Source organism: Macrobrachium nipponense, chromosome 24 (genome assembly GCF_015104395.2).
Source record: "Macrobrachium nipponense isolate FS-2020 chromosome 24, ASM1510439v2, whole genome shotgun sequence".
Taxonomy (NCBI): domain Eukaryota; kingdom Metazoa; phylum Arthropoda; class Malacostraca; order Decapoda; family Palaemonidae; genus Macrobrachium; species Macrobrachium nipponense.
This window is the reverse complement of record NC_061091.1, coordinates 8,440,900-8,453,335: the sequence shown is the minus strand read 5'-3', so window position 1 is coordinate 8,453,335 and position 12,436 is coordinate 8,440,900. Positions and strand designations below refer to the sequence as shown.

General features: G+C 41.9%; 1 protein-coding gene across 1 annotated transcript in view; it reads right to left on the bottom strand.

The window, feature by feature from the left end:
• The window catches only part of LOC135205419 (mitogen-activated protein kinase kinase kinase 4-like), a 138,764-nt gene that overhangs the window by 24,135 nt on the left and 102,193 nt on the right, over window positions 1-12,436 (bottom strand). Inside the window, 4 exon segments of the mRNA XM_064235970.1 lie at window positions 1,724-1,763; window positions 1,765-1,813; window positions 1,815-1,845; window positions 12,200-12,368. Of these exon segments, the coding sequence (XP_064092040.1) occupies window positions 1,724-1,763; window positions 1,765-1,813; window positions 1,815-1,845; window positions 12,200-12,368 (289 nt within the window).

The following is a 12,436-nucleotide window of genomic DNA, read 5'->3' as shown; positions in this document are numbered from 1 at the left end:
CATACTGTAATATTAATGTAATCACATCAAAATAAAGTAATCAGTACATACTGTAAACTTGTAAAGTGTATTTTTCTTTTGAAAAATGCATTCCCCAAGAAATTATTCCTTGAAGAGTCTTTTTAGTATGAAGATAAGCCAATAATATATAAGATATGCATTTTATTATGAATATATGACATAATATATAAGGTAAAAATGGTTTTCATTACGTTTACGCTTAGTCACCGATCGCAAACAACAATATGATAATCTATGACCATTATTATTTGTATGACTGGAGTGTTCAGAGAAGTTGATTACGTTATACCAAAACAATAATGAAGTTCGAATTGAAAATTAATGTTTTCCTAAATGTTATTACTACTGTAATAACACTACTACTATTAACATTTCTAAAAATGTTAAGAATGACAAAGGTCGCTGTGAAGTGTGACTCAATGTTTACATTTCTGCTGGCCACTCAACTACAAGTTGATGTCAATGATGTGGAATTATTCCATGAATAGGCTATATATTATGAAGATATACCAATCATATATAAGGTGAGAATGGTTTTATTACCTTTATTGTCAGTTAATATCATAATGTGAATCTGTTAATGCACTTGCTGGTTATCAGAACCAGACAAGGCTTAGCCTACCATGGACAAGCCTGTGATGCTGGGATTCATACCAGCGATATAGACTGAGAAGTGGTCCAAGGAAAAACCCGTTTTTAACGGAATCTGCGATTGCTGATCCACGAATAAGCGAGGCCCCACTGTATTATATTTCTTGTTCTCTCTGTTGTATCCATTTATACACTCGTTCTATTTATGCCAAGCTGCCGAGCAACATCTACGATAGAAAAATTAGTCATGAAGTAATGATCCATGAGCTAATGATGCTGAGCTAAGTGCTGCAGCGTCTGTTATCCAACTAATTGGTGAAGTGACAAGTCAGTTTCAACTTCCCTGTCCGTGTGTGGCATCATATAACATACAATGTTATGAGATTATTTCTTGTTTGTGTTTTTGACAACGGTTAATATATAACTATTTCTTAAGTATATAATTTCATTGATGATTATTCAATATTATTTTAGTTAATATGCTTTTATTTGGACTTGAAATATACTTTTCTCTTTGAATCTTGCCTAGTATCTGATGCAAAATTTTCTAAATTTTTTGTAATATGAATTTTAGACTTGTCATTGTTCTTTTATATTGTTAACCATATGACTAATAAGCAAAATCAAATAAGAAAAATATATCTCACTGATATATCAAAAGAAAAAACTGTTAGGTGAACAAAAACTTGTGGAACATCTTGCAGTACCAATGTCAACTTACATGTTAGAATAACATGCCCTATAAATAACTGCATATATAGTCAACAATTTACTTTCATATGCCTAAATAACATAAATTAACTATAGATGTATGACTTGCATTAAGAAAAGTATATAGTGAATGATGTTATTATAACAGCCACAGTAAATGAAGCAGCTTCAGACACATTTTCATTAACAATGAAAATGAAGAAATACTTTAATATGGGTCTAAGGCACAATTCAGATTTTAAAAATATCATTATTATATTAGTAATAACCTTGATCCTTAGCAAAGAATTAAATGCAGTTTATCTTTAAAATAAAATCCTCATAAATCTGTACAAATCAAGATGTAGTCCCATGAAGTACCTACCGTACATAAAATCTTAAAAATTCAAGCCTTCCTTACCATGTGTGCCAACAATACCAGCCAATTCTCCCACTTCAGTTCTGATGACCCCTGAGTCTTACAGCACAACCAAGTCTCCCAGCTTCAAATGTTGCCTTCTGCAGTTAAGAATATATTGGCACCTGCAAAAATTGAAGTATTAAAAATATTTTGCCTTAAAATTATATTGATCACTATCCATACACCTTAAAAATACATATCTTTGAGTCAGGTTAACTTGAAACTTCTAACATTTGCATTCCAACAATCTGGTCACCACATAAAGATAAATTTAACAAATACAAAATTCTACATCCCCTGATTTTACCTGCAAATTGGCAAGCAGTGGTAAGCCAAAGCAAAACAAAGCATTGTATGTGAAAATAAAACAAGAAAAAGTTCTAAAAAGAAAATTTTGTTGAGAATTTTTTAATGCCAAATGTTTAAATGCAATGTATAGCTAAAGCAAGTTCACAGTCAAAAGCAAACTGCCCAAAAAAAAAAAAGAGTATTTCTTCAGTCAAAGACAACAAGGCAGAAAAATTACCTTAAAGTTTGCAATTGTAAATAACAATACATTTCTTTTATTTTATCTTTTAAGTCTTTACTAGTTTTTTTTTTTGCTCCAATACCTTAAGAGAAAAACTGTTAACCCCCTTTGATAATCAACTTTACTACATGCAAATGGTTCCCAGTTACACCTTGATAAATCTTTAAAAGACAAAAATGCTACTAATGTCCAGCTCATGATCTATGATCTTGCAAGTGAAGTTGTCATTTCTGTGTGATTTCTTTTAAGTCTCAATGCTGCTGAACTCCACAGAATGATCACAACTCTTTTCCTGTTGTCATAATGTACAAGGGGGGGGGGGGGAGAAAGAGAGAGAGAGAGAGTGCGTGTGTCCTGTAGCGACCACGTGTGGCTCTACACACATATGGCCATGGCCACCTTTTTCCTATGACGAGGAACCTACGAGTGAGACATGGACGAAAGAACAATTTCTCTTGTGCATCCTTTGTACATATATTTCATTTGTCATTATTGTCATTAGTACCTGTTAACCCCTTCTTTACCGGTGGGTGAGCAGAATGTAGACATTGCGTTCGCTGCCGAACTGAATCTCTCGGTTGTGACTCCAGTTTGGAGGGGTGCCGATCGTAAAAATATTTGCCAAAAATACACTAATCAAGACAGGCTAATGAAATTATCAGGTATTATTAGCACTATAATAACGCATATTCTCTGTTGTTTTAGTACATCCTACAGGGAAAATAAATGATTTTATGAAAAAAAATGTGAAACTCAGTGTCCCTTGTACAAGGGACACTGGTGGTCAGTGAGAAAACTACAGTCTTGAATAGAAATTCGGTTCTTACAGAATGTTGGTATATTGCACCTGGAACATGCACATAAAGTATTATCAAAATAGAACAGTAAATAAGCACGTAATAACAAAAAAAAGAGCAAAAACTAAAGCGAAAGCCCCGCCAATAAATATGGAAATCGCAAATTTTATAGTAAATCTTTCCAAAATTGATCGATGTCATTTTCTACGTTTTCTAAGATTAGTTTCATCACAGAAAAAACAACTTTGGGGCATCAGGGGGTATCTAAAACTAATTTTTTCAAGTTTCTTGTCCTCAGAAAAAATCGCTTTTTCGCTTTTTCTCTGGTTTGGTTTTTGTTATATATAAAGTTACTATAAAGCTTTATTTTTACCTTCATTTATCTGGTGTTCATATCTTTTATTTGTAAAATGTAATAAGTGAATAAATAAATAAATACAGTAAATGATGATACAACTGTTTTTATACTTGAGTAGAAGTTATTACATGTTTATGCTTGTCTGGTTTTGTGATTTTTTGTTGAGACGCAGTTCATCTGTCACCTACACACTACTATAAGCAGTAATAATATTTTTTTGGGTTCATCATACGTCTGGCATCGTGTCATACTGTTTATTTTGCTCCAAACTCTTCAAACCGAAAATTACAGAATGATTGGAAGTCCCTATCTGAAAAGAGGAGTTTTGGTGGTACTATGCGTACCACCTTTATGCATCCGGTGCGGTGTAGTAGACTTGAATGTGGACCACCTACCTCCAAACAAAACTTTCGGTAATGAAGAGGTTAACCCTTAAACGCCGAAGCGGTAAAAAAAAAAAATTGTCTCCTGTGTGCCTCCTGTGTGCCGGAGGTGTTTTGGAGTGAGCGCGGAAGCTGAAAAAAATATTTTTTAAAAAAATCACAGAGCGCTTAGTTTTCAAGATAAGAGCTCATTTTTGGCTCCTTTTTTTTGTCTTTGGCTGAAGTTTAGTATGCAACCATCAGAAATGAAAAAAATTATCATTATCTTATAAAAATAATGGCAAAATATGATAGCGCAGAAACGAAATTTCATATATAATTGTATTCAAATCGTGCTGTGCGCAAAACGGTTAGATGTAACAAGTTACTTTTTTTCGTTGTAATGTACACTAAATTGCAATCATTTTGGTATATAACACATTGTAAAACGATAAAAGCAAACACAGAGAAAATATTATCACAAAATAATGCATGAATTCGTAACACGCGGACGTAAACAAATATTTTGTCAAAAATTCACAATAAATCTAAATATTGTCCTAGAGACTTCCAATTCTTTCAAAATGAAGACAAATGATCGAATATTACTATACCTGTAAGAGTATTAGCTTACAATTGCAGTTTTTCAACCATATCTGATGAGTTAAAGTTGACTGAATGTCAAATTTTTTTATATACTATATTTTTTTATATGCAATTATTTCGGGAATAAGAAAAGCTACAACCTTCAAATATTTTTCGTTTTATTCTACATGAAATTGCACACATTTTCATATATAAAACTCTATGAAATGCCTAATATGAAACGGAGCAAATATTCCGAGAATGGGACGTACGCATTTCGGAGATTTGTGGCGGAGAATCCGCGCGAGGAGGAAGGAAAGTTTTTTTTTAAATTCACCATAAATCTAAATATTGTGCTAGAGACTTCGAATTTGTTTCAAAATGAAGATAAATGACTGAATATTACTAGACTGTAAGAGTTTAGCTTACAATTGCGTTTTTCGACCATTTCGTAGAGTCAAAGTTGACCGAAACTTGTTTTTTTTTTTTCTATTTATCGTGATTTATATGCAAATATTCAAAAATGAGAAAAGCTACAACCTTCAATTATTTGTTGTTGTATTCTACATGAAATTGCGCACATTTTCATACATAAAACTTTATGAACGGCTAATTTAAAATGGTGCAAACACATTACAATCGCACGATGATTTTTTTTCAGAAGTTACCGCGCGGATGTAAAGAAAATGTTATTTTTTTCATAAATTCCACCATAAATCGAAATATTGTGCTAGAGACTTCCAATTTGTTGCAAAATGAAGGTAAATGATTGAATATTACTAAAATATAAGCGTTTTAGCTTACAATTGCGTTTTTCGACCATTTCGGTAGAGTCAAATTTGACAGAAGGTTGAGAATTTGTCACTTATCATTTTTTATATGAAAATATTTCAAAATTGATAAAAGCTACAACCATGGGTTGTTTTTAGTTGTATTGTGCATGAAATTGCGCACATTTTTCCATATATAAAAACTTTATGTAACGGCTAATTTTAAAATGGTGCAAACATTACCACAATCGCATGTATGATTTTTTTCGGAAGAGTTACCGCGTGGACGTAAGGAAAAAGTTTTTTCATAAATTCACCATAAATCAAAATATTGTGCTAGAGACTTCCAATTAGTTGCAAAATTAAGGTAAATGATTGAATATTACTAAAATATAAAAGTGTTAGCTTACAATTGCGTTTCGACCATTTCGGTAGAGTCAAAGTTGACTGAAGGTTGAATTTTGGCACTTATCGTTATTTATATGAAAATATCTCAAAACTGATAAAAGCTACAATCATGAGTATTTTTTTGTTGTATTCTACATAAAAATGCGCACATTTTCATATATAATACTCCATGTAACGGCTAATTTAAAATGGTACAAAAATTATGTCAAAGTGACGAAATAATTTCCGAGATGTGTCGGATACTTTTTAGTGCGGCAAGAAAGAAATTCGCGCTTGCGCGCCTGCGTAACGATTGTAAACAAAACAACACCTTGATCCGTGAACTCCCAGCATCCCCCAAGGCGCGTGATTCAAGAGTTTTTTCGGCTGGTAGGCCTAAAGTATTTTTCCGCGAATTTTAAAAAAAACTTTTGTATGTCGACGTAAAATACGTCTAGTCGGCACCCGAGAGACAAAAAATGTCGACGTAAAATACGTCCAGTCGGCGTTTAAGGGTTAATGGTGGGGATTCTATTCCGGCCAAGCCTTGCTAATTGAAAAAAGTGATAATAGCATTAATAACCCACTAATGCCATCGTTAACCAGAGATTGGTACCAAAAATCCAGTTAACGGCACTGCTAGACTAGTGCTGTGAACTGATCTCTGTTAACCAATGCTGCCGGTAAGTGGGGCTGTGTGTATTGTTGTGCCAGATTTCCATCATACACTATGTACAATACTAATTTCCAACCAAATCACATGTATCAATTCACATGTAGATTTATCTGTGAACAAACACAGATGCTTAAATTTAATCCCGTTTTTGATCTGTCACAAGTCGGGAACTACTTTGCAGCTTGCATGAGCCATTGGCCTGTTTGAATATTCTGTAAAGAAATTAGTAAGCCTTAGAAGTTAAGAAATCGCCTGAGGATGTTCCTCACCCTAATACTTGTCATCCTAAACCTATTCTTACAAAAATTTGCATATAGTACTCTGGGTGGAGAAAAGCCTGATGATTTCTTCCCTTTGTTTTTTAACCTATTTTCCAGTGTGTTGTCTCCTAAGATTAGGTCAATGCAGTATCTTTGCGGATGAGCACAAGCTTTGTAATACAGTGCCCCTTTCAAAGTGGTATATTTGCAGACTGCAGTAACTACAGGCCAATCTAATGTCTCTGTGCTCTCCAAAGTTGCTGAGAAACTTAAATAAGCCACTGCATAAGTTAGTGGAATCTAAAGGATTATTAGCTGATAGTCAATATGCATATAGGAAGCACTTAAGTACAGTCATGTTCATTAGTGATGGTGCTGTGTATCTCATGAATCAGCTAGAAAAGGATGACCCTGATGCACTACTCAAGAGCAGGATGACCAGGTCATTGCTAAGACACCTCAGCCTGTAACTGATGCTGTGAGTGAAAAAAGAACTAGGTCTAAAAATCTCTGTTTAGTGTGAACGAGATTGCACAACCAAGGAATTCATCACCGAAGTCCAGCTATAACCACCCCCCTCCCCCCAAATCTCAAAATCACCAAGAGCCATGATTAGATTTCATTCTTTGAGTATCTACCATTTGAATCAGGATTCTGGCAAAATGTTATATAGTAGTGTGATGAGAAGACGTTTGCTAGCAATGATCATGGTACATTCCACTGCTGGCAACCTTATAACACAAGGTAAGTGTATGTATATAATTAATACAGATAGTTCTCATGTAGGTTTAGGCCTATGTGTAACATGAACTTTCTTTACAGTGTTCCCCCCCTAACATTCGTGGGGATGCGTACCAGACCCCCTCATGAATAATTGAAACTCAATTGAAACTCCAATGGATGAGTGACTGCACGAATGGATGAGTGAATTAGAGTGCGACTGGCTTCTCTTCCCCATCTTTTTCTTCCCCTCTGCCCACAGGAAGAGGGGAAGAGAAGCCAGTCGCACTCTCATTCACTCATCCATTCATGCAGTCACACAAGGATGCAATGCTGTTCTGTCCACTCGGGTTCTGGGTAAGCTACACAACTTGTTGAGCAGCCACCACGGGTCCCAAGGAAAATGTATCCAAGGACCTGTGGGCTATATCCCGAAGGTAGGAGGTGAAGGTGGTCTGGTTGGTCCAGACCCCTGCCTTCAGGACCTGCGCCACGGAGAAGTTCTTGCGAAACGCAAGGGAAGGACCAATACCTCTGACTTCGTGGGCTCTCGGATGAAGGGGACGGATGTCGTCGCTACCATCAGCTTCGTACGCCCTCCTGATCACCTCACGCAGCCAGAAAGAAAGAGTATTCTTGGATACTTCTTTCTTGGTCACCCAGGTGCTAACGAAGAGGCGTCGACACTCAGGCCTGAGGTGCCGAGTTTTCTTCAGATAGCGCTGTAGCGCCCTCACAGGACAAAGCAGCATCTCATCCGCATTGTTGTTGGTGAAGTCCAATAGGGAGGGGACCGTGAAAGACTCGAACCGGTCGTCAGGGACCGAAGGATTCTGAGTCTTCGCTACGAAGTTCGGGACGAAATCGAGCATCACAGATCCCCATCCCCTGGTATGCTTGACGTCGAAGGATAAGCCATGAAGTTCCCCTACTCTCTTCGCCGATGCCAAGGTCAGCAAGAAGAGGGTCTTGAGGGTCAGATCCGTCTGACGACTCTCGGAGTGGCTCGAAGGGACTTCGAGTCAAACTCCTAAGGATGAGAGTCGCATCCCACCCCGGGGGCCTGAGTTCCCTGGGTGGGCAAGACCTCTCGAAGCTCCTGGAATGTAGCGGGCTGACAGCTCTACCGAGTGAGCCACGGCCCACTCGTGCACCTGCAACGTCAACTGACGGTTGAGAGACCGAAACAAAGTGCCCTGAATTGGTACACCGTCCCGTCGAGGATGAAGCGGAGTTACTTCCTGGAGGATTGATGAACGGGTATCTGGAAATACGCGTCCTTCAATTCCACCGAAAGCATGAAGTCGTTCTCCCTGATGGAGTCTAGCACGGAGCGTGCCGTCTACATACATCGTGAACCGAGACTGGCGAACGAATCGGTTCAGGGGAGAGAGATCTATCACGGGCGCAAGCCCCCCGAAGACTTCTCCACCAGGAAAAGACGGCTATAGAAGCCCGGTGATCGATCCCTGATGATCTCCACAGCTCCTTTGCTCAGCATGGTTTGGACTTCCTGCCGAAGTGCTACGTCCTTGGAAGTTCAGGGTACGTAGGTCTGAAGGTGGACCGTGTTGGAGGTGAGGGGTGGCCAAGACTCGAAGGGTAGTAGATACCCCTCCCGAAGGACGTCTACTATCCAGGTCTCCGCTCCATAGTGCTGCCAAGGCAACCCCCCACTTCTGGCAGCAGGTGAGGGGGAACGCCGTCCCTAGCGTTTCCCGCCTCTCTTCGGCTTCTTCCCAGCTCCCCCTCGTGAGAAGGAGGGCTGGTTACGGTCACTCCTAGAAGAAGTCGAAGGCAGTCTTTCCCCTGGGCTTCGATGATGCGATTGTCTTGGACGCAGAGGAAGCGCTAACCAAGCTCTTGGGCCTGACCGCAGTAGTTCGAGGCTGCCCAAACGCCTTCGAGACTGCCTAGTGTACTAGACGGTCACTGTCATCAGTGCGCCGTCACTCCACCACAGCGTCCACCATCTCTCCAAGAAAGAGAGAGGAGGAACTCCGCATCGGTTCCGTTGTGAAGACCCAGAGCCGCCTCACATCCAGCCGCCCCGGTCACTCGGGTGAGGACTGTGCCCCTACAACGAAGAACCAGGTTAGCCCACAGGTTTGCTGTCTGATGGGCTAGGTAGGAGATGGCTCTACCTCCAGACTGGCACAGTCTTCCGAAAGCCGGGTCACCTTCTGGAGTGATATTTCCCAAGGTGGCCGCGACCTTAGACACCGTGGGGACCACAGTCTAACCAGGAGACTGCTTGGAATGCCGCCATGGCGGTTGATTCCAAGGCAAGTGCCTCTTGCTGCGAGAGCCGTAAGTTCTCCGACAGGAGCTGCTGCAGAGACACCCCCAGAGTTAGCCTAGCTAACTCTGGGCGGCAGGGGGTCCTCCGATAGCATGTAGAATTGCCTCTGTCACAGTAGAGGCGGGGGAAATAGCTTGGAAGACCTGCCAGACTGTGGCGAACCCTCCTGTCCGGAGACGAGAGAGTCCACCTTGCCCAGCACCGGGTCAGCCAGAGCCGATTGCGGCAGACCCACCGTCGTCTTGGGTTCCTTCTTAGGACCCCGAACGACTCGAGCCTGGAGGTAGGCTCAGAAGGTGGGAGCAGCGATCCCTCCCAGAGTTCATTGTGCTGACGAATCAGCGCAATAACCTCTGCAAATGACCTCTGGATCTCGGGAGTGACCGCGTCTTGTGGAGTAGGACCGTCAAGTACCTCCAACAAGAGCGCCTCCCGAGACCCTCCTCCTTCCAAAGGAGGAACTGCAACAGACCCCTCCTGGTCTCCTCCCGCCACTTGCGTGTATGACCTGGTCGGTCCTAAGACCGTGCCAGGCTCTGAGGAGCGCGCTCCTCAGGGTCACTCCGGATCACCTCGCTCTTCCCGGCGTAGCCCAAGGAAGTTGAAGGGATCGAAGAGGAAGACCTGATGCTCCCCCCTCGCTCACCGGCAGAACTGGTGTGCTTGGGGGGCTGCAGGTGATCGCCAACCCGCGGTGGCGATCGAGCTGCAGGCCTGGTCGCGCAGCTGGACAGAGAACAACGGCTCCGGTCCCGAGCGGCGGTCAGGTCTTCTTTTTCCTCGGCCGTGAAGCCTTGGAAGCCGAAGGGGAAGAGGCGGCAGACGACGACGAAGACACCTTCCTCCTCCTCCTCGTCAGCTTCCTCAGCACAGTCGTCAGATCCTCCTTCCAGGACAGAGCCGGGGCTATTGCTGAAGCAACACAGCCTGGCTGCACCTGTCCAGAAGGACCTGCGACTGGGGCAGCAACACCACGGGCAGGAACGACATCGGCAGGGGCTGGACCAGGAAAGACAGGTACAGCAGGAAGGGCAGGTACAGCAGGAGGCAGGGCAGCGGCCAGCGACCTCCTGGGTACTGGTGGCAGGTCCAGGGGCAAGCTCTTGGGGCACTGGAAGTCGGGGGCTGAGGAGAGAGCGGCGAACCCGGGCAGCGGTGTTACGACCCTCCTCGGAACGCTGGACAACGGTGCCTGCACTGCAGCTGAAGGGGTCACCGTCGTGATATGCTGCGTATACACCAGGCAAGGAGGGGCGGCATACCCTGGGGTCGATGTGGTGGTGGTGGTCACCGGTCCATGAGTGACTGGAGCAGAGCCACTCGCCAGGTGATCCAACAGCCCCCGAATACTCAGGTGATCCCCTTGGAGACCCATCGCAGTGGCCACACCCAACTGGCCTGAGAGGTCGTCACCCGCGGCAATCGCACCTGAGGAAGCACAAGTCGGGTTAGTAGGAGTGGTTCTCCAAGCGAACGGAAGACCCTGAGTACAATTGGATGCCGGGTTACCTCCACGCTCGACGGATCGGGCGAAGAGAAGGGGCGAGAAACACCCCCCCCCGAAGGGGAGTAGCCGCAGAACTTTCTGGTGACTCCCTGGCAGGTCACGTCGTTTCTTCCTCCCCTCAAAGTGCGCCCACTGCTCCGACCACAAAACACAAATATCACAGGGCTCGGCGCGAGAGCATTCGTGCCCCCGACACTGAGCACACAATTCATGAGGGTTTACCTCGGGAACGGAGCGGAAGGCCCCACACCTACGGCCCTCCACACCAGGGCAAGTCCTGCGGCTGAGGGGGGGGGAGGGGCATGGGGAACTCTCCAGCTCACGAGAATCCATAATAAATTGTAATAATACAAGCACACGTACTTACAGTATTGAGAACAATTCACACAAAAGCAAACCAAGGTTTGGAGAAAACAAAGCATATGACGAAAGGCAGGCAGAGAGAAGTGGAGAACACGTCTGTCACCCAGCGCGGCCGAAAGCAAAGTGAATCTTCACCTCCTGTCGGACAAGCAGTTAACTACTGTACTCCCTTGTTCGAAGCTTACGACCGGTTCTAGCTGCCGCAAGTTACATTCCTATTGTTAAAGGACCGATGGTTTGTATTCATATCGGAACAAATTGATATTTCCCTAGTTATCCTCAATGTCCGGGTTCTTTCCAATTTTAAAGGAATACATTCATGTGGATCTATTCCAACGGGTATTATTCTGCCGATATGACTTCCCAGGAGTTGAGCATTTGTTGAGATGTTTACTGTATATTTTTCCTAAGGGAATACAAACGTTTTTCGTAATGGTGAGCTTTGCATAACATTTTAAAATCTGGAAGATACTTATTTCACACATTTTTGGCATGATCATTCCAATAATTAATTATTTTATTTATTTACAATTAATTTGCATCAGCTGATTTATATTACAATAGCATTATTTAACTTAATAGATTGGAGGTCGTCAGCAAACATACCTCTAAACCTATGTTTTTATATGAAAAATGGGGGTTGTTTTATACGCTGGCATAATATGGTAGCTAACCTCATTACTGAAAATCTGCAGATGATGATATTGGCATTATTCTATAAATGAGGGCAATGCAACTGTATCCAAATTACCGTTTTAATATTTGAATATGCAGAAAAATTAGACATTTGGCTATATTACACAACATCCTAATTCAATAAGCCATATGGATTGATAAATGTAACGGAACATTCTCCATACCTTTAATATCCCTATGAACGATATTTCTCTCATGTAAGGCATTCACTGCCTCCAATAGCTGCCTTGTATATTTTCGTACAAGTTCTTCTGGAATGCCTGTTTCTGTGCTGATGGCTAAACTCTCTAATGTGCCTTCATCACAGTATTCCATGAACATTAACATTTCATCCTGGAAAAAAATTATCCTGTATAATTTGTAAACCTAGAAAATAAGACAAAATTTCAGTTCTTTTAGTG